Raw genomic sequence first — 27,644 nt, 5'->3', positions numbered from 1 at the left:
ATTGTGACGATATTCTCCCTCTCACTGTCTGCTCACATTTTCAAATAATGAAAATATTAAAAGAATAACGATTTGGATGGGTTGGTGAATGTTGTAGTACAAAATAGGCACACAATTGTTTTCAATCTTCTCCTTTTTCCTACCTGAAACATTTCTACTTGTGCAGGTCACTCGCCTTCTTTTTCCCATTATTTTAACGTGACTGAATCATTTTGGCCTTTTTCTGTCTGCACGTTTACGGGATCACTCTAAAGCATGTTTCGTTTCTATGTTAAGCAAATAATAAGAGAGAAACCGCTAGCGTTTATACTATTTGAGAAACCAGTAGCTATATTCGAATAGCAGCTTTCCCACAATTTTCTTAGGTAATGTTTAGCTGGTGTAATCTGAAAAAGTTGAACAGTGTATTAATGGTTTATTCTTAATGCAGTCGACAGATTAAGCCCTCATGATTTGTGTTTCTATTGTTAATGTTCACTTTGGTTGGTTCCACATTCTTGGAAGTTCTATTCCTTGGTTGGATGAATGTCAACAAAAAATTTATGTAGTGAAGGTAGAAGCCTCAGCTTGCTACACACTAAGATTGTGTGCTTGTTAACTCAAGAGACTCTCATTGGAGAGGACTGGAATTCAGATCCTAATCATGGCCATCTGAAGTTGGAATTTCCATAGTTATCCGATTTTTCTTAAAGTGGATGCTAGGATGGGCCCATGAAAGACAACCTTAAAATTTCCTTCCCTATCTGAACTTTGGGATCATCAAAAGATCAACTTCAGATGGCCATGATAGGATCTGAATTCCAGTCCTCTTCAATGAGAGTCTCTTGAGTTAACAAGCACACCATCTTAGTGTGTAGCAAGCTGAAGCTTCTACCTTCACTACATAAATTTTTTGTTGACATTCATCCAACCAAGGAAGAGAACTTCCAAGAATGTGGAACCAACCAAAGTGAACATTAACAATAGAAACGCAAATCATGAGGACTTAATCTGTCGACTGCATTAAGAATAAACCATTAATACACTGTTCAAATTTTTCAGATTACACCAGCTAACCATCACCTAAGAAAATTGTGGGAAAGCTGCTATTCGAATATAGCTACTGGTTTCTCAAATAGTAAATGCTAGCGGTTTCTCTCTTATTATTTGCTTAACATTTATACATGTATTTTAGAGGAAAATAGACACGTGCACTTTTAACAAGACAGGTCTGTTTACAAGACACTGCTGTTTGTCATGCAAATTTACAATGAACAACACTACTTGCTATGTTGCTAAGACGAATTTTTAAACCCTTAATCTAGAATATCGAATTGCATGTAATTCTACAAAAGTAAGCTTGTGCGACTTTTCGTCACCTAACTGTAAAGAATGTGATAGTAATTGTACAGCACCTCAATGATGAAACACGATTGTCTTTTTTCCTCAACCCCAGAATGATGTACTTCCCTTGTTAAAGTCTTTAAGTAGAAAGGGTTCAAATAAGTCGCAAACATGTAATTGGTGGTCAATATAGCACAGATAATAGCTGGATGTGGGTTCCGATGTATCCCCCATAAAGTACGACTGAATGTTAAAAACGAAACTATGTATCAAGTCTTACACTGCATAAAATGCGTATATCTTGGTAGGTCTTAGAATAATAACGCAATCGTAACGAACTATTAGAACACACTCCGGTTAAAGCAGATTCATGAAATGCGATCGTACATAGTGTACTTTATGGATATACCGCTCAAATCTGCAGAGATTACAACAAAAGATCATTCTGAAAGACTGGCACTGCACTTACTACATCAGGAAATACGAAAGTACTCACTAGCGTTTTGTATACGATCCAGAAGCCAGCGACACATAACCTTGTACTTATGCAGTGTTCTTAAATAAAAGAATAGTTCTCCTTTGGCACAAACAGTTCACTTTAAAACACTGCATTACATTATCTATAAAGGCGCAAGTGAATTAACCTATTTGGCATACTAGTTACTAAGATAAGTCACTGGACTGTACAAGCAGTCGATGCACAGCTTCCAACTAAAGTACTTAAGATAAAGTAAAACCTGAATAAATACTTTATTTATAGAACTGAAATAATGTGTATATTATTTAACTACGGTACTAGTGGGAAAACGATCCATTCTATCACATCCAGGATGGTATTCCTTAAAACTTCATACGACGGTTGAATCATGAATTATTATGTGGCTAAGGTTTCTGATCTCAAAGTTTGACTTCTTGTGATATTCTTTGACATTTAATTTAACACGAAATGAACTCTAGTGTTATAGTTACCGACAAAGAGATACATAATTTTTAAGTTATTTTATTTGGCATTTGGGTTACAATACAGCCATAGGGTCTACAGTACATTGCAAACAGTTATAACAAATACGAATATGATTTTAAATATTGATTTCTGGAGCATCTAATATGCTCGGTTTACACTAGCAAGTTATTGCAGCAATTTACATCCGCGGAGGAACTTGCCGCGCGATTTGCGAGTATAAATATATCGCCAAGACGACTTGCGACCTTAGCAATTTATTGCGGAAGTGACTTGCACACGTTTTCCGCTTCCAGTGTAAACACCACGCAAGAAGTATCGGCAAGTAACTTGCAGCTTTTAGGATTTATTTCTATTTCCTGCAAGTAGGAAGCGCAAGTTATAGTAAGCATAACACTCATATTTAACATTTTACTTAATGTGGTGACTTAATTTTGTGCAACCATCTTATGTATTATATGCAAACAAATTTCAGAAATGGGGAAGAAACGGGAATGGATTAAGCAGGATACAGAACATTTCGGTCTAGTACAGCAGGGGATACAACCCGTCGGCTTTGAACAATGACGTCATTCCTTAGTCATAGATCGTAATGTCTTCACTTCGAGGCATAGATAATAAAGCAGTTCTGTGTTCTAATAAGCTTTTGCTGTTATGTTTCAATTTCGTTTTTTTACTGATTGCTTAATAAAGTAGGATCAGTTTATTCTATCTCGTGAGATTTTTTTTTTAAAAAGCCAGAAAAACACTATTGCTTAATAAAGTAGGATCAGTTTATTCTATCTCGTGAGATTTTTTTTTTAAAAAGCCAAAAAACACTTATCAGCTACTGAAGGCAGCTACAACACTACGAAGAATCGCTTCTCGGCTTTTGACAAGATATTGCTTAATAAAGTAGGATCAGTTTATTCTATCTCGTGAGATTTTTTTTAAAAAAAGCCAAAAAAACACTATTGCTTAATAAAGTAGGATCAGTTTATTCTATCTCGTGAGATTTTTTTTTAAAAGCCAAAAAACACTTATTAGCTACTGAAGGGAGCTACAACACTAAGAAGAATCGCTTCTCGGTTTTTGACAAGATATTGCTTAATAAAGTAGGATCAGTTTATTCTATCTCGTGAGATTTTTTTTTAAGAAGCCAAAAAACACTTATTAGGTACTGAAGGGAGCTAGAACATTAAGAACAATCGCTTCTCGGCTTTTGACAAGATATTGCTTAATAAAGTAGGATCAGTTTATTCTATCTCGTGAGATTTTTTTTTTTTTTTTAAAGTCAAAAAACACTTATGCTTTTGACAAGATCAATGTTTATCTCTCTCGCATTCCTTTGTTTCTCAACATTCTCCTCAGCTCTTTCATCTCTGTAATACATGCTCTCTGGCGACTTGTGACGTCATTGTTCAAAGCCGACGGCTTGTATCCCCTGCTGCACTAGTCCCATATTTAACATTTTACTTAATGTGGTGACTTAATTTTGTGCAACCATCTTATGTATTATATGCAAACAAATTTCAGAAATGGGGAAGAAACGGGAATGGATGAAGCAGGATACAGAACATTTGGGTCTAGTGCAGCAGGGGATACAACCCGTCCTTGCCGCGCGATTTGCGAGTGTAAATACATCGCCAAGACGACTTGCGACCTTAGCAATTTATTGCGGAAGTGACTAGCACACGTTTTCCGCTTCCAGTGTAAACACCACGCAAGAAGTATCGGCAAGTAACTTGCAGCTTTTAGGATTTATTTCTATTTCCTGCAAGTAGGAAGCGCAAGTTATAGTAAGCATAACACTCATATTTAACATTTTACTTAATGTGGTGACTTAATTTTGTGCAACCATCTTATGTATTATATGCAAACAAATTTCAGAAATGGGGAAGAAACGGGAATGGATGAAGCAGGATACAGAACATTTTATTGAAGGCGTGGAGAGCTACCCCGAAATACGGAACGTGCATAACCGAGACTTTAAGGATAGAGTGAAGAAGATGAGCGCATTAAATGAAATCTCGTCGATTTCGACACATCTATAAAAGAAGTACATAGAAAGTAGCATAACTTGAAGACACAACCCCTTTGCCACCTGCATGCACTCGCTTGTTGTTTTAGGAGTCTAGAAAAAGACGATGTGTAATTATTACATGTTCTATTTACTTAGCTTGTCACTTTCCATTTTATGAGCATTAGAAGAAAAAAAAAACATTTTTATAAGCATGTCATTCTGTAAAATGCAGTTTATTTCAATACAAATTTAATTTCATTGTTGTGTTTTCACATACCTTCAAATAATTTTCCCTTTTCAAGACGTTAAAATGGCTCTACATACATCGGGTACGATCAGAGAAATCGTGCTGACGGGAATATGAAACAAGTACAATAGGGACTTGTATGAGTCTCCTACAAAGAAAAGATTTCAAAATTCAAACTTTTTTTGGTTATATGTTTAACATAAATAAATGAAATGCCTATTTTATTCCTAGCTCACCGGTAGCTATAAATCAGAGTGACTAGCAAACGTTCTTTTGCTGAAATAGCAGTACCGAAGTTTGTGTCTCGTTTTGATATGACGGGCGCTGTTAACATCAACAAATATTCCAGATCATTTGAGGACATTCTGCAAAAGTTTTCAGAAGTATCCAAGCTCTCGATACTAAGTTCTTGCAAAAGGCACCAATTTGTGATGTTCTCATTATCTACTCTCTAACCCAAACACTTTTCTTTTTCACGTTTTGCATTACAATTACAAGAGCTGCAGCATATCTGATCCACCTACTTGTCATTTTACACTTCGGCTCACACTTGTAGTGGTACTGAAAGCATATGTAAACAGTATCAGCAAATTGTTGACGCAAGTTTCTTGCCAAAGAACTTGTGGAAGAATCTTGCTTAATTCTTGCGCTGCTGTGTAAACACAGCTGCAAGAGGCTAGCAATAACTTCTGCAAGCGACTGCTAGTGTAAACCCAGTTTGAGGGAAGATTCCGACATTTAAATATTTGCTGTGAAGGCGTAACCAACGATGTGTCTGCGCACATATCCATGGAGGTATACCTCCATGCACATATCACTGCGAACTAATCGTCGTTTGTGCTCTTCGACATTTAAATATGGATTTGCTGTGAAGGCGTAACCAACGATGTGTCTGCGCACATATCACCGTGAACTGATCGTCGTTTGTGCTCAGGATATTTGCGCAGATTTGAGTTGTGCAGACAGTCAGATGCTGGAGATAGTTTTCTAGCTCTTTGGTGGAAATATGGAAGTTGGAGTTGCAAGTTTGAGTAACGTTGCTCGAATCTGTGTGCCAAGTCGCACCTATGTTGAAAAGTTGTAACGTGTGGACAGGAGATTGCCAAAAAAATGGTACGCTTGAAAGTTACCAGGTCTGTTCAGGCTAGTGTTTCTCGTCTGTGTATGCATAGTGAATTTTAAAATAGCAGACACACGTTAGTGTTGTAGAGAGTTAATTGATTAATTTATGGAAATGAGTAGGAAAATTTAAGAGCAAGGAATACAGCAACCGAGATCAGAGGGCAGCAGCTTATAGTTATTAAACAGAAAAATCACGAGCAGTTCACCCCACGACAAACAGTGAAACGGTAATGTATAAAAATAAATAATCTCTGTAGACAGTTTACCGGAAAGAGCTAAGCAAATAACGAAATCTGTTCGATCTGGTGCCAGGGATGACGAAATACTTGGTGAACTCTTAAAAACAGACAAAATGTAGGAAGAAAGGTCTTATGAACATGGCCAGGAAACCCATCGTTGCCACCATAGACGGCGCTGACAAACGACAGTTCATCTGACCATGTGTTCCTTGTGTTTCAGACTGTGTGATTGAGACACCGTGGTGTAAGGAGCAAAATGATCCGGTATTCATCTTGGGAACAAGTCGAGATGGTGTTTTTGTATGGCCAAGGAGAGGAAACAGTCGAGAGGCAGCACGGCTATACTAAAACTAATGCCCTTACCTACACCAACCACGTCACACAACTTTTCAAGCCCGTTTTGTGATCATGAGTCCTTTTAGACAGACGAACATGCATGGAGGTAGCGGATTGTGTGTAGACTAGATTTGGAGGACCGAGTTCTATAGGGTGTTGAGACGAACCCTAATACAAGCTCCAGGCAAGTGGCCCGCCAACACTGTGTTAACCAAAGTACAATTATGTGTATCCTGCATGATAACAACTGCCATGGAGGCCACTTTGAACATTTGTTGTGATGTGGATGCGAAGCAGCTCTGTGCTGTGTTCCAGGACGATTTGTTGTCATTGCATGTACACTGTTCATTTCTGAACACATGTTTATAGACCTGTTTTCCTCCATTTCCAGTCAGGAATCTGTCCCTGCAGAGTGTCGGATTTATTAAGGTTCGCCCTGTATACAAAGAAGGATTCTTGTATTTTATGAGCAACCAATAAATATGAGGCTCAGCATGATTACAATTGAGGATAAAATTGGAGAGACAATGCCAGAGGAGATGGACTACAAGATACTTTAAATGAATACACCGTAAAGTGGGATTACTTTGCTCCCTTTTAAAAACGAAGTTAGACTGTTCTAAGGCAATGTAAAAGCCATTTAGTAACATACAAAGATATCAAAGAATAATTTCTGGAATTTTATAATGTTTTAAAAATTGGAGCAAAGTTGCCCCTGGAGCAGGCTCCATGTGATATAAATACAGGTTAATAGCTAGCAGCAATGTTACCTTCTTTAATATTAATTGTGTTACCTTATAGTAAACCAACATTTACTACTTTTTTGTATCAAAAGGACAAAAATAATGAAAGTTCAGGACAGTGTTAATCTCTTTATTCAAAATGTAAAAAAAGTAACAAATGTGAATAAAATTTATCATCAAAGAAAAGTACAATGTTTGATTAGGTATGCTGGTGTGTCAAAATGTCAGTGACTATACTAGGAAAATATTTTGCACAAATTCATCACCTTTGGCCAACTCTGTCACTGAGAAAATGCTGTTTTCATTTGACTAGTTTATTTCTGAGAAAGTACATCTTTATTTACAGGCCATTTCCAGTTATGAAGAAATGGCAGATGGTGTTTATGGTTGCACAATTTTCAATGAATCTTTCAATAACATCAAGGTAATGGTTATTTTCATGCTGTGTACTCACTAACACACTATCTGTTTGCTGGTTGGTTTCAGTTTTTCCTGTGGTTTTTGTAGGCTCTCTTCATTCTCTGTTGATGCTGCTAACACTTTCGTTTGATTTCTTCAGTAGGATTCCCAACCTTCGTTTGAACATTGAATTTGTTGTTCTAATAGGCCTTCATCACTAGAATAATCAAGCACTGACAGGATTTTTCTGTCCTTAACTTCTTTACTAGTACCTAGCAGTGGTTTAGACATGCTCTTTAACATTCCCAAGCAAGTGTTCCTTTTCTTGTAGGTTCCAGGCATTCTTTAATATTATCAGTGCTGTAAACTGTATAATGGCGAACTTATAGCACGTGTTTGCACTAGAACCATACTACAACACATTAATCTCGTAGCAGCAATCATTTTTAACGTAACGTTTCTCCCAAGCAGAATCAGGTCTAAAACAAATTAATGAAAATACTGTGGACCTATTCTGTTTCTTTTTTGTCAGTGGTGCAAAGTTTCCCTCTGTTTTCCCAGAAAATAACCATTATGGTTGCTTATGACTGTTCAGTGGTGAATAAAGTGTTGATTACTATTTTGGGGGTATGATTTAGACAATAACTAATTTCTTCAGATAAAAGAATGTCATTCGCCCACTTGCTAAGTGGTTTTCTGGTAGCAAAATGTTTTCTTGACAAAAATTACCTCAAAAATACAGTAGTACAGATTTTATTAGCATAAAAAATCTAAAATAGCGAGCGGCAGAGTAGCTCAGACATATGAGCTAGAAAAAACTGTCATCTGTTGGACAGAATCAAAACTGTTCCGAAATGTTTATTAGAATGTGTGCTAGGCAGAAATGAATCTCTTTTCAGAGTTGGATCAAAGTTTAGTGTATTTCATATACGTTTATCAGAAGTTCAATTATAGTCACGTATTTGCGTGCACACATGATTTAATAAGCTGAAAGTGACTATATGAATTTAATTACTGTGACAAAAAGAACGTAACGAGATTTGTTCATGTTTTACAGTTATTGGTCCAATGTTTGAGTGTCATGAAAACATGACTTGCTATAAATTATGCAATGGATTTTTTGCCGAATTTTCGTTGCTCAACAAAGAGTGGCTAATGTAGAAGCGGTGTATCACAGTGACTAGCATGAGATTTAGTTCTGTGCACTGCTACAATGGATTAATCACACCCCTGAGAAGCGAGTGTAACAGGGGATCTATGATGAGGAACTAACCGAAGTATCTCCTTCCCAATTATGGCACAGTTTACTTTCACTAATGGATTGCATGTCAATACTGGACCTGACCCTTTGGACATTGTGGACTGTAAAACTTCTGCCTCTGCTACAATTCACAATGACTGCACATGAACCATTAGATAAAAAAAACTTGACCTAGTGGACAAATTACATTTGGTTGTAAAGCACAGGCAGTACATCAACTTAGGCACCTCTGTCACCACTATCCAACTGTCCAGCACGCAATCCGAACAGTCTCGACTCTGCCCAGCCTTGCACGAAGTGGACGTCACGCTCCCTTCTACAAGTGCCGACTGTGAACAGTACCCAATCACATCACCTTCCCCCCCCCCCCCCCCCCCAGCAACTTTTGGCAACTTTGCTTGTACCCAAACACCTATCACAGGCAGTGATAGGTGTATCGATTTGTGGCAAAAAACACCAAGTCAGCTCTCTTCTACCACAGGGACTTCTCGCAAAGGATGTCTGTATAGCCGAGACCATTCCACAGACATGTACTTACAGATATTCACAGGGTCAGACGTGTGCACACTATCTTGTCTAGTGTTTGAAGTGCATGCTGCAAGCCAAGGACTGCAATGAGACATGGCTAAAGATGACAAAATCTGCATGCATGGCACTGTGGAGCCAGCTGTACAACTTATGGATGAGCTATGTTGCACTCGGACCTTTTACACAGTTGTCATCACCAAACCTGTGATAGATGTCGACTTCCTTTGAAAATTCGGTCTCTCACATGATTTCTATTATGGCGCTTTGTTTCATCATGCCATACAACAATTCATCTGAGGTCTTTTTGCCCTAACCTCGCTATGGGAAGTGAAACAATGTTCACACCCATCTGCAACCTACGTCTCGACCTTGGCCAACAGCTACCCTGTTCTGTATGAGTGTGTTATGACCATACAAAACATCAACACAAATCAAGAATGACTCCAAGACACCTACGTTGACTCACAATGGCTACATAGTGCCATGAAGACCTGTGTCAGCAGATACATGAGACATCCTCACACTCACACATGCACGTTACCAGCTTTAATAAATGTCACACGTTGCAGCAGCACCAACACATGTGGCCATGTCCCCACTGGATGGCCACATACCACAGCTACAGCTGGTCCACACCACAACACACAACGTGTCGTGCTGAAAACTAAACAGGTCACTACAGCACTATCTGCCTTGCTATCTTCACTTCAACAATTGTGTTGTGACCCCTCACTTGACATACCATGTGTTATACTTTATTAATGGGCTGTTAGAAATGACGCATCAACATGAGCCCAGATCCACTCATTCTTCACAAGGCACAGTGCCTTGCACCAGCTCTTCTTCTGGAAGCTAAGACAGCAATCGTTGCCAGGGGGATCGTCCACCCCTAGAACAGCACTTGTCTGTTGCCTGTAAAATTAGTACAAAAAAAAGATGGTTCCTTGAGACCATGCATGGACTACAGGTCTCTAAATTCTCACACAATTCGTGACATTTACTCTTCCAAAATTTCAACATTTCACAAATTCGCTCATGGGAGCTATGATCTTTTGTGCGATTGAATGCTGCAGAGCTTTTTATCAAATCTACATCTACCTCTACATAGATACTGCGCAAGCCACCATACAGTCCGTGGTGGGGGGGGGAGGTACCGTCTACCATGCATCCAGATGACATGGTTGGTAAAACAGGCATTATTATGCCCTTTAGCCAATTTGAGTTCTTGGTAATGCCATATTCTCTGAAAAAACGCTGCACAGACATGACCGATTCTATTGAAGGAGTACTTCTCAAGATGAATTACTGTTTCGTGTACCATGACAACAATTTAATTTTTTCTATCGACTCCCACAGTCATGAAAAACACCTAAAATTCTTTCTCACTGCCCTTCACGATACAGGCGTGACAATCAACAAAGACAAATTGTAATTGCGGAAAAATGAAGCTGTATTCCAAATTTCTTATGCTGGCGATTCCTTGAGTACACTCTGAACACAGAGCGAATCAGATCAATTTCATTCTGAGCTGGTTTCATCCAACAGCTGCCATCACCACCATCTTACAATGATCTCCGCCGGTTCCTGGTATCCTAAACTTCTACCGACAACACTTACCTCATGCAGCAGAAATTCAGGCATCTGACTGAAACCCTGATGGGCTCTCCTACACAAGGGAAACGAAAACTTGCATGGTTCAAAATGGTTCAAACGGCTCTGAGCACTATAGGACTTAACATCTGAGGTCATCAGTCCCCTAGAACTTAGAACTACTTAAACCTAAATAACCTAAGGACATCACACACATCCATGCCCAAGGCAGGGGATCGAACGTGGGACAGTAGCAGTCGTGCGGTTCCAGACTGAAGCGCCTAGAACCACTCGGTCACTACGGCCAGCGAAAACGTGCATGGATTGCAGGCATGCAAACAGCCTTCAACTGTTCTAAGTAATACCTTGTGACAGCAGTCTCACTGGAACTACCTATACCAGCTGCTCAAAAATAACTGTCACAACTGACGCTAGCTTCTTCGCTGTCAGAGTGGTCCTCCATCAAGAAAGGGCAGGAGATTCAAGGTCATTCAGATTCTTCTCCAGGCAACTAACAGAAGCCTAAACAAAAGGATCAGTGTTCGACTGTGAATTACTGTTGATATACAAGGCTGTATGATACTTTTGAGAATATATCAGGGACCTCATTTTATTTACATTGACCACAAACCTCTAGTAGATGCTGTCTGACACCTAACAGCAATAGTCAACTCAGGCCGTTCCATGATCTTGACTTAAAGGGAGCTGGAATACTCTATTCCGACAATGTTAAATTTAGTGACTTGGCTTCCCTGTATTTCAGGAACCACTGCAGCCATTGACATGAAACTTTTACAGGACATTAAACTGTATGTTCTGAGTCTACTGAACTACAATGGAATTTCAGCCACTGCTTTCAGAAATACAATTTTCCACATGGTTAAAATTTTGTGTACTTTTTTTGTACGTTATCCTAAATAATTTTCATTGTACATAACATTATGTTCTTCTTTTACTTCAGTAGACTCAGGATTGGTATGTTATTACTCCCTGAAAATTTGAATACTCTCCTTTAGGAAAAATGCAACAGAAAATGTAAATTTTCAGGAACGGCTGCTAAAGTTTGAAACGACTGTAACTCAATACATGCTTGTTTTTTTTTTATTTTTAGTCACTCAGAAGCACCCCGCACCATATTGTATATCATCCTCTTGATCTTTTTCTAGCTTTTTTCCTTCTTTCTGGATTCCCTAGCGGCCAACTGTGCTACATACTCCGGTTTATCAATGCGAACCTTGTCCATCCACTCAAGTTCTCTGATGCAGTTTGTTCCAGAATTAATTCACTTATGCTGTAGCACTTTCACTCTACCAATTTTGCCACCATTAAAAGCAATAAATCACTTACCCCTCCCCCCCCCCCCCCCACTTTAGTGTCTTCATTCCAACAATAGCATATTTTTGTGAGTCCGTATAAGATTATTGAATGACTCATTGAGATTTTGAGTCTGATCATGCAGACACTTCTTCAGTAATTCAGGATTTGCCAGGTATCTGTAAATAGGCGTTATGATATCGATGACTGGTGTTGGGATGGAATGTTTATGACTGTATGAACTGTTTGAGCACTGGGCATTGCAGTAATATCACCATGAATCAGGTCCAGGAGGGCAAATGTGGTGTACTGGCTTTTCATCAGTTGACAGTCTGTGGAAGAATGTAGCCCATACTACCTGCTGCATTATCATCAAATCCTCAGTATTATTTCTAATGGCCATCCCATAATACTGCTGTAGTTCATCAATCATTTTGTCTGTCAACCTGACTCTTATGGTTTTATGATCAGACAGTTTCTTGTCACTCAAAATTTGTTTCAACTTCCTCAACCTGGTGCCCATCCTCTTCTCGACATGATGAACACATTCCAGCTTTGTGATAATCTTCTCATCATAAGGCTTAGAGGCTATTACACTGTTATACGCTTTTGAGTCTCCATTACTTAAGAACTTAGTGCAACACACTCCCCTTTCATTCACAGATCGACTAAAAATTTCAATAGCTGCAGAGGCCTCCATACCACCACTTGTTCCTTCATAATTTCTGTTACAGATATGCCCTGCTCATTCCCTGATTTACACTTACAATAATGATTGGAAATCTATTACCTTAAATTTCAGCATTTCGGTTCCAGGTCAGCCACATACGTGGAGTTGATAATCAGGTCGCGGACGCTCTCATCCGTGTGTTTAATCAAATTGCAAATTTTATAATGAGTAAAAATCTGAAAATGTGAAAAAAATATTTCCATTCTAATTCCTCTGAACTGTACAATATTCAACTGGCGCCTGGCACATGTGTAGGGCATCATGGCTGGCTACCTTTCTCGAGTGCAGATGATCTCTTTCATTTTGGATTAAACCAGGGGACCCAAGAGTTCAAGCTTTACTCATGGACAATTCTTCCAACCTCAAAATCGAACGACATTCGGCCCCTATGTGTCACAACTCAAGATCTGACAGATCCTACCGAAACCTATGCAGTTAGCAATCTTCAATTGCTACACAATCTTGTGCACCCAGTTGTGTGACTTTGTTTGGCCGGGTGTCAGATGTGACTGCCATATTTTGATGTGCATGTGCCTTGTTGTCAGTGAAATAAAGTGAAACAACACACCCAGACGCTCCTTAGAAGTTTCGAAATACCATGCAGGCATTTCCATCATGTACATTTAGACCTTGTACAACCTCTTCGAGAGTCAGAAGACTACAAATACCTTCTCTGTGTGGTTGACTGTAGGGCAGAAGGGATTCCCCTGACTGATGTCAACATGGAATCCATGGCCAAGGCTTTCATAACAGCTTGGATATCGTGCATTAGTGACGTACTCTTTCTACGGGGTCAAACTATTCTCCCAACTCATCTTTTCATTTCCAACACAAGACTGTTCATATTCAACACAAAAACTTTACTACCCCGTACGCTTCCGCGCCAAAAGTCACAAACCTGCCTCAAAGACAACAATAAGTACAAAGATATTCACACTAGATATTATATCGATTTCAACATCTCAAAATTTCGACATATATACTTATAAAAAATGAAACCAAATTTGAATAGTGTGAAAAATATGAGACATTATGTAGAAAAATATTCATTAATCTATGGTATCGAAAAATAGGGTTGGCAGATGGTAATGGTTTCGCAAATAAAGTACCATTACAGATGCACATTAAATGTTACATAATTAAGGATGATCACTCATTAAGAATGTTAAGCACAAATTAAAGAAGATTCATTTAAAGCAATTAACATAATAGCAAATAATTAAGTCATGTCTCAGCAAATTTATCAAAACCAAATCTTTCACTTCTATAACAATGTTGGATCGTGTAATACGCCGGATTACCGACACAGAAGGCTAAAGTTTACCAAACAGCAATTTCTCCAAGCCTAGAACTATCTTAATAGTGTACAATACTTAGATTATCCAGAACTGCTCTAATTCGCCTTTCTTGGGCATAACGGTGGAGTAGATAATTAACCTCTTATTTAATTCTCCTGGAACATTGAGGGGCAATAGACACTCGGGCAATTCTTACCCCAGTGTGGCTGGGGAAAGAGGATGACTCCACCAGGAGGAGGAAACATTTACCCCAACTGGAAAGGGAACTCGTCTAACATGAGGCACTAGGTTGGACGAAGACCAGTTGGCGGTTTTTAATCATTAAGCGAAGCTTGCTAAGCAGTGGACGAAAATTACAGAGGCAAGGGTAGCTTTATTTGTACTCACAAGAATTGATAACTTCTGCAAATGAGATTCCAGCAGAACTACCGCCGTAGTATCAATACGGAACTTCGGAGCTGAGGAGAGCAAGTCAAGAATGGTCTCTACCCAATAGGCCCAACATTTCAGACAGACCGAGCAACCGACATCAGTCGTGGCTAGGCGGATTACCAAACAGAAACTCTAGCACTACCTTAAATATAATTACATAGAGCACTTAAATGACATGGAACTAAACTCCTTAACACAAGAATATATACACAATAACGGCTAAAGTTAAATATGCCTACGTACTAAACACGACAGATATTGGCGAACATTAACGTAATCTCGCATATCAGACATCCATAAAATTAATTGGCTCTATCTCTCCGCCAGACAGTACAAGGTTATTTAACATTTTACAACATGCTTATCCAAACAGTGACCTACGCCGTCTATGGGAAAACAATGGTTTGCATTGTTTCTTTACAATGCGCGCCTTAAGTCAGTATGGCGTACAAATGCATGATCGTTTAAGGGGGCAGTAACACACATGCAAGGCAATTTCCGATCTCAAACTCGAAGCAGAGAAATGTTGCCACACAGTTATTAATAGCTCCCACAACACCGGGAGATTGGCCCCGCCAGACGATGGCCATTGCACTAACTGGATGAAAAATCTTACTTTCAGTGACGACACCACCTTCCGGAGGTTAGTGGCAGCTGCAGACGGACTTCATAGCTTCCTCATCCCATGAACAGAAACCAGACGTTGTCCAAAGATTTACGGCCTCTTGTGTCCTCACGCCCCAGGTTTTTGGGCCCATCCACACTTAGTATAGAGGGGCCGGGCGTCCCGCTGCAGAACGGTCGTCGAGGGCCAAACACTCGTCTCAACTGCCTCGTCTGCCTCGGGCACGGCACACAGCTCCTCCTCCTAGCGGGCGCGCTAGCAGCGCTCTTGCAGAGTGTCTACAACGCCCTCTAGGAAAGTGCGGAAGCTCCAAACAGGAATAAACCAAGGGAAAAATCAGAAACCGTGGTAAATGACACAGTTCAACCCTCTCCTCCAAAACAGAAACCCCCCTCTCCCCACCTTGAAGCGGGGGAAGGGAAAATCCTCAACTACCGCCGATTGTAACTTGACTAACATGCACTCAGATTACTTTTCCGCTATCTGGATGCGTAATTATTAAATTGACAGGGTTAACTATCTCCTGTATGATAGAGGGACCTACAAAACATGGGATGAGCTTACCCCAAGCTCCCCTCCCCGATTGGTGAACCAGAGTAAGGTTCTTGAGAAACACCGTGTCTCCAACTGTACCTTGAAAGGAACATCTAGCTTTATTATAGCGAGCCCTTTCCCTTTGATACACCCACTGGATATTAACTCTAGCCTTATGCCAATTGGATTTAATAAGCTGAGAGTCGATTACCTGTGGCAGGAGATCATTGACATGCCACAAGTTACTAAGAGGGCAATTGATCGGATATGCCAACATCAAGGAGGCAGGGGTCATCCCAGATGATTCATGACGAGCAGAATTGAAGGCAAAATTTAGCCACAGGAGAGACTGTTCCCATTTAGATGAGGAACGCGTATGGTAGATGATCAATGCCACCTTCAAGGTACTGTTAAAACGTTCGGCAAAAAAGAGTTGAGGGTAATAATGAGTTGTTGTCACGGGGCGAACACCATTCCCAAAACAAAAACGCTTGAATTGGCAGAATGTAAAAACCGAGGTATTATCGCTAACCACAGTCTTGGAAGGGCCAAAGACACTAAATAGTTTAGTAAGATATTGGATAGTGTGGTTAGATGTGATTCCTCAACTGTGAAAAAGCCACACAAACTGACTAAAAGCATCGATATCGACGAAAATATATTTACTGCCCTGACTGGTGCGAGGAAGGGGACCAACATAATTAATAAAACACTTATCCATTGGGTTCTGTTCCCTCTTGGAGTGTAACAATCCCGTACGTCTGCCATCATTAGGTTTCCCCATCTTACACAAAGCACAGCGACTAACGAGCCTCCTTACCTGACGCCCCATGGAAGGCCGAGTGAGTTGCTGACTAATCTTCCCCAGCATCTTAGTCACCCCCAAACGCCCCACATAACAGAGTTATGAAAATACTGGAAAACGGGGTTCACCAACAGCTGAGGAAGACAAATTCTGGACTGGCTGGTCTTACCAACTTGCTTACGTAAGATACCTTTACTTAAACTGTATTGCGGAATGTGCTTACCAAAGAGGAGGGCCTCCCTAATTGGACTCCACCTAGGGTCTTCTTGTTGTTTATTAGCAATGTCAACAAACAACGCCGGGATTTCGCTAAGAACACTTCCTGCATTTAACTGATCGTGACCCTGTAGCTCTTCTTGCTCATGATTAAACATACGGCTGAGAGCGTCAGCGACTTGGTTATCTATCAACTCCACGTATGTGCTTGACCTGGAACCGAAATGCTGAAATTCGCACCGCCCAACGCGCGATACGTCTGGTCTTTCTAGGGAGAGCCAGCACCCAACTCAAGGCCTAATGATATGTTTCCAAACAAAATTCTCGATGCTCCTGGCAAAATTTAAACTTCTCCAGAGCAATGAGGACGGCCAAGGCTTTAAATTGATAGATGGAATATTTGTCTTCGGTCTCAGAAAGGCAACGCGAGGCATAGGCGACAGGACGTTTATCCCCATCGACTTTCTGCATGAGTACGGCAGCAACGCCTCCCCTGGACACATCGGTCTGCAGAATAAAACTCTTATTGAAATCAAGAACTACCAGTACCGGCGGATTAGTCAAGGCAGTCTTGAGATCCTGGAACGCTACCTCCTGGATCTCTCCGCACTGGAACTCTTTGTTCTGACTGTGTAAACTGTCAAGGGGGGCGGCTAACTGCGCAAAATTGCACAAGAATTTACGAAAGTAGTTGGCCATGCCAACGAATCTCGCAATTTCCTTCTTATTTTGGGGTACTGGAAAACGTCTCAGACTAACCGTTCGTTCCTGGTCGATTCTGATCCCATCTGCCGAGACCAAATGTGCTAAAAAGGAAATTTGATGACGACGCAGTTTGATCTTATTAGGCTTGAAGGTTAAACTAGCTTGTCCCAAACAGTTTGAAATGTTTGTCAAAACTAACTATAACTATAAATAACAACATCATCTAAATAATTGTATAGGCAATTAAATTTAAGATCTCCCAAGACGTTATCCAATAAACGAGATAACACAGCGGCTCCAGTGGCAATTCCAAACAGGACACGATTGAACTCGAATAGGTTCCAATTTGTAACAAAAGTCGTTACTGGTTTAGAATCCTCTGTTAGGGGAATTTGATGGTATGCCTGATTAAGATCGAGCACCGAAAACCAACTGGCTCCATCAAACCGGGTGAAGCAATTATGGTGCTCAGGCATGGGGACTGACTCCAATATTACCTTCTGGTTGAGCTGGCGATAGTCCACCATGGGTCGATAATCCCTGCCATTCTCCTTGCGGACCAAAAACTTCGGAGAAGCATAAGGTGATGTGGATGGCCGAATGACATCATTCGCTAACATCTCCTGACTTTTAGAATGAGATTTTCACTCTGCAGCGGAGTGTGCGCTGATATGAAACTTCCTGGCAGATTAAAACTGTGTGCCCGACCGAGACTCGAACTCGGGACCTTTGCCTTTCGCGGGCAAGTGCTCTACCAACTGAGCTACCGAAGCACGACTCGCGTCCGGTACTCACAGCTTTACTTCTGCCAGTACCTCGTCTCCTACCTTCCAAACTTTACAGAAGCTCTCTGCGAAACATGCAGAACTAGCACTCCTGAAAGAAAGGATATTGCGGAGACATGGCTTAGCCACAGCCTGGGGGATGTTTCCAGAATGAGATTTTCACTCTGCATGTTTCGCAGGAGAGCTTCTGCAAAGTTTGGAAGGTAGGAGACGAGGTACTGGCAGAAGTAAAGCTGTGAGTACCGGACGTGAGTCGTGCTTCGGTAGCTCAGTTGGTAGAGCACTTGCCCGCGAAAGGCAAAGGTCCCGAGTTCGAGTCTCGGTCGGGCACACAGTTTTAATCTGCCAGGAAGTTTCATATCAGCGCACACTCCGCTGCAGAGTGAAAATCTCATTCTGGAAACATCCCCCAGGCTGTGGCTAAGCCATGTCTCCGCAATATCCTTTCTTTCAGGAGTGCTAGTTCTGCATGTTTCGCAGGAGAGCTTCTGTAAAGTTTGGAAGGTAGGAGACGACGTACTGGCAGAAGTAAAGCTGTGAGTACCGGACGTGAGTCGTGCTTCGGTAGCTCAGTTGGTAGAGCACTTGCCCGCGAAAGGCAAAGGTCCCGAGTTCGAGTCTCGGTCGGGCACACAGTTTTAATCTGCCAGGAAGTTTCATATCAGCGCACACTCCGCTGCAGAGTGAAAATCTCATTCTGGAAACATCCCCCAGGCTGTGGCTAAGCCATGTCTCCGCAATATCCTTTCTTTCAGGAGTGCTAGTTCTGCATGTTTCGCAGGAGAGCTTCTGTAAAGTTTGGAAGGTAGGAGACGAGGTACTGGCAGAAGTAAAGCTGTGAGTACCGGACGTGAGTCGTGCTTCGGTAGCTCAGTTGGTAGAGCACTTGCCCGCGAAAGGCAAAGGTCCCGAGTTCGAGTCTCGGTCGGGCACACAGTTTTAATCTACCAGGAAGTTTCATCTCCTGACTTTTGTTTCGCAAAACACACATGTAGGGAGGTGATAATCGATAAGGAGCTTGTCGTACCGGGATATCGTCAACCAGCCGAATTTTATAGTGGATTCGGTCAGTAACCCCCAAACGATTAGTAAGAACCTGGGGATAGCGCTCCAACAATTGGAGCAAACTATCTCACTGCGAAGCAGACAAGTGACTGACATCGAATTCGGAGATAATACGAGGGGCGTTCAGAAAGTAAGCTCCGATCGGTCGCGAAATGGAAACGACTATGAAAATCCGATAAAGCTTTGCACAGATGTGTTGGGTAGTGTCTCTAGTATAACTCCAGTTAGCATCACGTCGCTCTTCTCATTTCTGAGCTCGCAGTGAGTGCGTAAAGATGTCTAGAAAATAGTGTCTGCCGCCAAGTACGAGGGCCTGGTGAGAAATTTCGCCTGAAGCTATGCAGCTAACATTACATAACTGTCGTGCTGTTTCTTCTTCAAGACAATTCTCAGCCGCATTCTGCAGGGGCAATGAAGATGCTCCTGCATCGTTTTCAAATGGAAATGTGAGATTACCCACAATACAGTCCGCAATTGTCTCCCCCTGAGTTTCATCTCTGGTCACATGAACCGCTGTCTTTGAAGACAACATTTTGACACAGACAACGAGGTGTAGGCCAGCGTGGAGAATTGGCGGAAAGCACTGGCGGCTGCCTTCTATGATGAGGCTATTGAAAAGTTGGTACAACGCTATGACAAAAGTCTAAGTCAGAACGGCGACTACGTAGAGAAGTAGCTGAAAGGTGTAGCTAATTGTTACAAGTAAAACATTTCTGATGTTCACTGTGGTTTCAATTTGGCAATCAATCGGAGCTTACTTTCTGAACAGGCCTCGTATTATTAACAGGATTCAAACCGAGGGATTCCCTACAAGAACAAAACGCGAACTTCTCGTGGGGACAAAACAGAAAACTAAAGGTATTACCACCAAGATCAAGTATCAAGCCCACCTTTTGGACAAAATCACATCCTAGAAGCAGATTAACAGACAAATTTTTAGCAACGAAAAGCTGTATGGGCCACGAAAAACCGCCTACAGCAATACTACCTCTTAACTCCCTCACCAGAGGCAACCTATCTCCATTGACAGTACGACATCCCTGTATAGCGGGAGAAAAGGAGGGAAACTTACATATGCCGCGAATCTCTAAATACCAAGAGTAATCAAGTAAGGAAACGGCACTCCCGGTATCGAGCAATGCACAGACCGGTTCATGATTAAGAAAAGCACAGAGACGTGGGAGCCAAGCCTTCGCGACTAGTTTGACATGTGCACACCCCTTAGGAACGCACCCTTTAAACCCGCGCCTCTCTCTCCCCTGGCGTCATTTGCTGGAACGAGGGGTTCGCTCGGTCTGACAATCGCGAACTAAGTGCTCGAGTGATCCACACCTGTAACATTTACGATGAGGTGGTAATGAGGAATGAGACGTCTCAGGGTGTTTCACGATCGTGGTATTATCGGAACCTACAGCTGTTTCCTGCCGACATTGATCAGAAAAACTAAATGCATCAATAGAGTTGACGAGATCAGTTGAATCTGTATAATATCTCGGTTCTGGGACAAACTGAGTGCGTGACTGGTCCTCAGGTCTCATTCCTTGGACGATTACCAAAACAGTAACTCGCTCCCCCACTGCTATATTAAGGGCACGCACAGCCATCTGCAGCTGCCCCACGTATTGAGCTAATGTTTCAGTCAGGCCTTGGACCCTTCAGTGATACTGAGTTTCCAAATGCTGACGAACGCGCGGAGACAACTTGCGTTTAATAATACACTCTCTAAATTGGCGCAAGGTGGCTTGTCCACGCAAGACTTCCAAGAGGACCTCAGTAAGCACCCCCTTACAGAACGGGTATAGCAAACGTAAAATAACTAATTGGAAGACCTGCAGAACATCCACGTGGATTTCAAGACTTACCCTCAACCACAAGACCTTCTGCACTTGGTCCAAATCACGAATAGTTAGTTGGACAATCCCGTGGAACAAATGCATAATGGGATTTGGTAACTTGGCAAATACACTCGGACTTTGGATCTTAGGCCCTTGACCACTCAAACTCTGCTCAGACTTTCCTCATCATCATCACGAATTCGTTCCAATCCTAATACACCCGCCTTGCCCTGAAATTCATTGATCTCCCGATCAAGTTGCTCGAGCAAGTTCTGTTGTTCCTTATTCAAGGAGAACGCCTCTAGATCTCGAATACTTGAGGACCAGTGGCATAACTGGGCCTGCACACGCCCCTTCTGTTAAGGAGTCACATTGGTCCCCTGGAGAAACATAACATTTTGGAGCAAGTCCTCAACTCCCCCACTAATCAAACTTATGGCGTCACTAACTTGCCCTATGACCTCTCCAGAGAAAAAATTACAACCAGGTTATGCAATGCCCCACAAATCTAGCTGCCGAATCCCGAGTTCATAAATCAATTGATCCTTTTTTAACATACCGAGCCCCGAGCAACACTCAGGAAATATCACAAACAGCAAATGAAAAAGAGTGAAGCAGTTAGTTTAAACTCTCCCCACTGATCAAAGGGGAATAACCATGCTCTGCTACCATCTGATGTACTCTATCTACTGGGTCAAACTATTCTCCCAACCAGTTTCAATAACAAGTGACAAACAATCAGTTATCTTTAACGGTAATGATAAGGGAAAAGATTAATTCGCCCCAACGCTTCACTTTAGATTTTGCATTTATTGTCACACCCTTCAGTGTAAACCACAGAACATGCGAGTGTAACAATGGGAGAATATTTGAACTCATAATATTTGCTATATTACTTAAGATTTAATAAACAATAGGAATCTAAAATTAGTCCTTTTTAACAAACATTTTTAAGACCATATACAATAAACATCAACAGTTAATAAAGTCCCATAAACTTGAGCAAGGATCACCTTTTCAGTCTCTGAATGAAGTCAGTAGGTGATATCCCAGATAGCACTCAAGCTTATTTCAAGGTGGATATTGAGTTTAGGTTCAGTTGAAAATTCAAGATTGAAAAATCAGCCTGTTACACAGCTTATTTCAAGGTGGATAGTGAGTTTAGGTTCAGTTGAAAATTCGAGATTGAAAAATCAACCTGTTACACAGTTTACATCAAGCTGTAAAAATTTAGCTTGAATTAAAATATTTTTCCCAAGCTTGAAATAAACTGTAATTTCCTTGGAAGGCTGTACAGCAGATGCGCGCACAGCATAGCTTCCATAGACGTCCACGGGAAGCGCCACAAGCGTTTATAAGCCTTGCACTGACTCTGCTAGGTTTACGGCCATTTTACCTTTGTGACGCGCGTTAATGATTGTTGACTGTTGTGAAGTTTGTTTTATACTGGAAAATAGTTCGGTAAGTGTGTGGCTCTCCTGCCTTACTGCTACACTGGGTCTGAAGAGGATATATAGTGTATTACAGGTACGTTGGTGCTTTTTCTCTGGTGGTACGTTAATATTAGAAATGTTAAATATTATTATGTAATGTAAAGAAATATCATATTCTTTTACGTAGAAAAATTGAGCCTGGGTGAAAGTGAAATGGATTACCAGCTAAGAATACATATTACAAGATGTTCAGCAAAAAGAGGTCATTTTAAACTAGCTCTCTAGTACGTGGCACCAATAAATTAAAACTTAATGTTATTTTACCTTTTTAAAATGTCGCCGTTTTTTGTTCTTTTGTATTTCAGTTCCACTGAACTGGTAATTTCTGAAATTAATTTCGATTTCTTCTTTTATTTCATTTTGATTCCGTTTCACTCGCCAATAAATAAATATGGGTAGAATGAAACGTCTACATTTTTCTAAACGGTAGTTTCCTTATAAGCTTACAGTATGAGGTGTATATGACTTCAAGTAATTGTTTCTTTATAATTCAAATTCAGATTAAATGGCCCTGAAACTATTAGAAATAGTGATGTGTGACTTCTTCATGAAGTCATCCCAAAATTACCCATATGTCATTTTTACTTTAAAAATTTCAAACAAAACGTTATTTCAAATTACTTTAAAACTCTTTGGAATGAAGTCACCAGAAGCAGCTGCTTACTCAGTGACGTTTATACTAGTTAATGATTCTTACTACATCAGTGAGTTTGAAGTTATTTTGCTAATCTGGGGCATAAATTATATTTAGGTTGATCAGTTTCAACTTTTTACATTTTTTATGTTTAGGTATGGCTAACATTTTCTTTTACCTGTTACAGGATCATTATACCGGCAGATATCAGCGATGTTTGATCCTGCTCTGGTCTGTGTGCTGGGGCCGGAGGGGCTTCAGAATAATTAAATTTTAAAATAAAATAATTTTAAACACTTTATTTGTGCTCACAAGAATTGATAACTTCTGCAAATGAGATTCCAGCAGAACTACCACCGTAGTATCAATACGGAACTTCGGAGCTGAGGAGAGCAAGTCAAGAATGGTCTCTACCCAATAGGCCCAACATTTCAGACAGACCGAGCAACCGACATCAGTCGTGGCTAGGCGGATTACCAAACAGAAACTCTAGCACTACCTTAAATATAATTACATAGAGCACTTAAATGCCATGGAACTAAACTCCTTAACACAAGAATATATACACAATAACGGCTAAAGTTAAATATGCCTACGTACTAAACACGACAGATATTGGCGAACATTAACGTAATCTCGCATATCAGACATCCATAAAATTAATTGGCTCTATCTCTCCGCCAGACAGTACAAGGTTATTTAACATTTTACAACATGCTTATCCAAACAGTGACCTACGCCGTCTGTGGGAAAACAATGGTTTGCAGAAGGTGCACAGCCAAAAAATGTTTCTTTTTTGTTTCTTTACAATGCGCGCCTTAAGTCAGTATGGCGTACAAATGCATGATCGTTTGAGGGGGCAGTAACACACATGCAAGGCAATTTCCGATCTCAAACTCGAAGCAGAGAAATGTTGCCACACAGTTATTAATAGCTCCCACAACACCGGGAGATTGGCACCGCCAGACGATGGCCATTGCACTAACTGGATGAAAAATCTTACTTTCAGTGACGACACCACCTTCCGGAGGTTAGTGGCAGCTGCAGACGGACTTCATAGCTTCCTCATCCCATGAACAGAAACCAGACGTTGTCCAAAGATTTACGGCCTCTTGTGTCCTCACGCCCCAGGTTTTTGGGCCCATCCACACTTAGTATAGAGGGGCCGGGCGTCCCGCTGCAGAACGGTCGTCGAGGGCCAAACACTCGTCTCAACTGCCTCGTCTGCCTCGGGCACGGCACACAGCTCCTCCTCCTAGCGGGCGCGCTAGCAGCGCGCTTGCAGAGGGTCCACAACGCCCTCTAGGAAAGTGCGGAAACTCCAAACAGGAATAAACCAAGGGAAAAATCAGAAACCGTGGTAAATGACACGGTTCAGTTAATAGCCCAGATACCACCACCATTGATCAGGAGCATCAGTTCGAATTGGCACTTTTCACTGTCCTCTGCAACTTTGGTTGCATCACCTACTATCATTTGATGGCGTACTATTCCAGAGTAATGATCTCACTGAACAATGACACTGCTTGATGAACAACTCTCACGTGCCAGAAAGATGCATGGAACGAGGCCATTCTGCGGGTGCTTCCTGGCGTCTGCATAAATTAGAACTTCCCAGGTTGGTGCATTGGATCAAAAACCACATTCGCAATTCACTGGTTCCTCTCCATCAGCATACTTGGCCACAAAACCATCCACACGTAAAAGACTTGTGCAATGCACACATTTGATGTTCAGTGGTGACACTGTGTGGCCAACATTGTAGCCTGCCTACAGCTGATCATTCTGAGTGATAGGACACGGCAGTCACACAATCGTTAGCGATGTGAACGGAAACCCTATAACATTATCCAATATCTGACTAAAACCATTGTGAACCCTCATAATTGAAGAAGATATGAACAATCTGCAGGACGACAGTAATCCAGACGCTCCTCATATGCCAGATCGTGATCCTCTGAACTAGCAATGCTCACAGTCGATATAGGCGACTTTCAACCAGATGAATTTGCGGTCACACTGATCGACAACGACCTTTGAATGGAAGCAACACATACAGACCCAGATGTTACGACCAAGACGATTGTCACTAGCCGTATAAGGACCTTCTGCCTACCGACAGCAACGGAGTTCGTGATGGTTTCTTCACAATTCCCCCTGGCAGGTCAACTAACGATCACTCTGCCTGTTACCGTTATGACAAGAGAAGGAACAGGAATTTGTATTTAAACATCTGCATACAGGCCCATCTAATATATCTAACCAGGCCTGCTATGGTGTGTGACTGTGTTTCTCTTGGTTTGTACACAACAGCACTTGCAGACCAGGAGGACGGACGGGGGAAGGTTAACACACGAGGAAATCAGTCACCTCAGCAAGTTGTTGACGTATTTAATATACATGTGTTAGTACTGTCGTATATATACAGCAAAAATGAACGAAACCATTTATGTTTGGAACGTTTTAAATATCGTTGTATCCAAATTAAGAAGGCATTATCCAACGAGGGACGGTATTAAGACAGAAGGATGACACTTTCGCAGTGTTTTTGGTGGACCTCATTAATCAGCGACATGAGTTTCGTTTGACTGAAGTTACACTGGATAGGATAGCGTATGAAGAAACGGTTTCATAGACAACAACGTGATCAGTTGTGTGCAAGACTGCAGTGCTATTGGCAGTGGCGGAAATAGTAATCCTCAAAGAGAAGCTAAAATTCTGGTGAATGTGAAACCTCATTTATGATGATTATCATATACCTCCATGTAAAGTTGCGACCTGCAGTTCATGACTGAAAAGACATTCATGTAAAAAAGCCCATCGAACATCAAAATAATAGTTGTACATGCGGAGAAAAAAACGTAATGAACATCCATTTAGGTCAAACAAGGCAGTCAAAGAACTGGAGATAAAACAACACATTCTATCCCAGTTTGAAACAGCAATTAATGAAGGAAAATGTGCCCATTACTTGCACTGTAAATTCTGGACAATGCAGAAAGTAAGAGAAATTGGGCACACATAGTTTAAATGTTCTATGGCTTTCGTAGCACGTCTCAAGCAGGAATGCAGAACATGTCATAAACATATCACTACTATCATGTCAGCCACAGACGTCCAGTAACACCCACATTTTTGCCAATCTGGGGCCTGATTTGTCGAAGTAGTCCAGCAAACTGCAAGTTCACAGACACAGCCACACTGCATTAGGAATATTAAAGAAAGTAGATTTAAGTAACTTCTTATGCGACCATATTTAAAAAAGGGGTGAAAATCAAGAGTTGACTTTGTCCAGTCTGCAAACAATACAACTCATAATTATACAATAGATGTTGGACTTTCAGTGAGCGGACACAAAATAAAAATCTGTATGTTTGTCTTAAGGAAAAAGCTTTCTGCACAAAATTTAAAAAAATTTTTGAAGGCAATCTTCCATCAAACATACATTTGGATGCTAGCACAGGTGAGAAAATGTCAAAGGACCATTTAAAATACTTTTTCGTGACTGTTGTTAATGAGAGTGTCGCAAAAAACCAGAATTGCATACTACTTTGTATTTCTTGGAGTGTTCACAAGGACACAACAATACTAAATGATTCAATTGTGAGTAAAGACAGTGAATGCATGATCATTCTGCCAAAAACATCAAAATACATACAGCCTATGGTTGTGTATTTCTTCTGGTAATATAAAATATATGCCAAAAGTATAACAGACTCTGTAAGGACCCTCTGAACTGACTTTGACTCTACGTCAGGAAATAAAAGTTTCATACTGAAAATGCATTCTATTATTCATAAATAGCTGTCTGCTCCAGTGTATCAGCCTATGCTTCAATATACCTGGCTTTCAGATGGGTACTGTAGTCCAACACTTGTTGCTGAACACAAGAATGGGGTTGAAGTGACATTTAATTTTATAGCTCAAGACTGTGGTTCTGAGGATTCTCTAGACATTGATCATCTGTCCACTGGTATGCTGATGATTACTACATAATGACTGACTAACACCACTCGTTTGAGATGGAGAGTCTCGGTGGGACGGTCAGCACAGGCACAATACGAGGAATCGATGCGCGTGGTTCTTCGAAACTGAACACCTAGACATTTGCTACCGTGTCACTTTGAAAGATAAGATTAAATGTAGAGGCAGCTGTTTGGAAATCCTTCACAACATTGCAAACTCTTCTAGTTTACATATGTTGCGATGTCTTCCACGTTTTTTTCAGTAAGAAATACTGCCTCTGTCTTTTATCTCAAACATCCTGTGTGCTCTGGGAGCAGCACAGTTTAATGTGCAATGTCCATCTTTCTGTGAGAGCCAATGGATTGAAACACATTAATGTCAGTTTAGCACCTGACACAAGCCTCAAAGTCATAGCAGAAAAACAAAATGTATGGAGGTGTACAAAGCTGCAGTCGT

At 41.0% G+C, this 27,644-nt stretch overlaps 1 protein-coding gene across 9 annotated transcripts in view; it reads right to left on the bottom strand.

Annotated features, from left to right (window-relative positions):
- The window catches only part of LOC126456768 (thiamine transporter 1-like), a 619,041-nt gene that overhangs the window by 494,524 nt on the left and 96,873 nt on the right, over positions 1 to 27,644 (bottom strand). For 5 of the 9 annotated variants that reach the window (XR_007585386.1, XM_050092526.1, XM_050092533.1 and 2 more), the window contains exon 1: positions 5,054 to 5,138. The exons of 1 other annotated variant lie outside the window; for it this stretch is intronic. Coding sequence is in view for 4 of the 8 variants with exons in the window: in XM_050092526.1 (XP_049948483.1) it covers positions 5,054 to 5,064 (11 nt within the window). In the remaining 4 variants the exon portion in view is untranslated. Of the gene's footprint in view, positions 1 to 1,394; positions 1,507 to 1,710; positions 1,778 to 1,819; positions 2,195 to 5,053; positions 5,139 to 27,644 lie in introns of those variants that run through there. 3 more of the 9 variants (XM_050092527.1, XM_050092530.1, XM_050092529.1) reach the window with 3 other exon arrangements.

This window comes from Schistocerca serialis, chromosome 2 (assembly GCF_023864345.2).
Source record: "Schistocerca serialis cubense isolate TAMUIC-IGC-003099 chromosome 2, iqSchSeri2.2, whole genome shotgun sequence".
Classification (NCBI taxonomy): domain Eukaryota; kingdom Metazoa; phylum Arthropoda; class Insecta; order Orthoptera; family Acrididae; genus Schistocerca; species Schistocerca serialis.
Note: the sequence above shows the minus strand (reverse complement) of the source record. Positions and strands in the feature narration are given on the sequence as shown.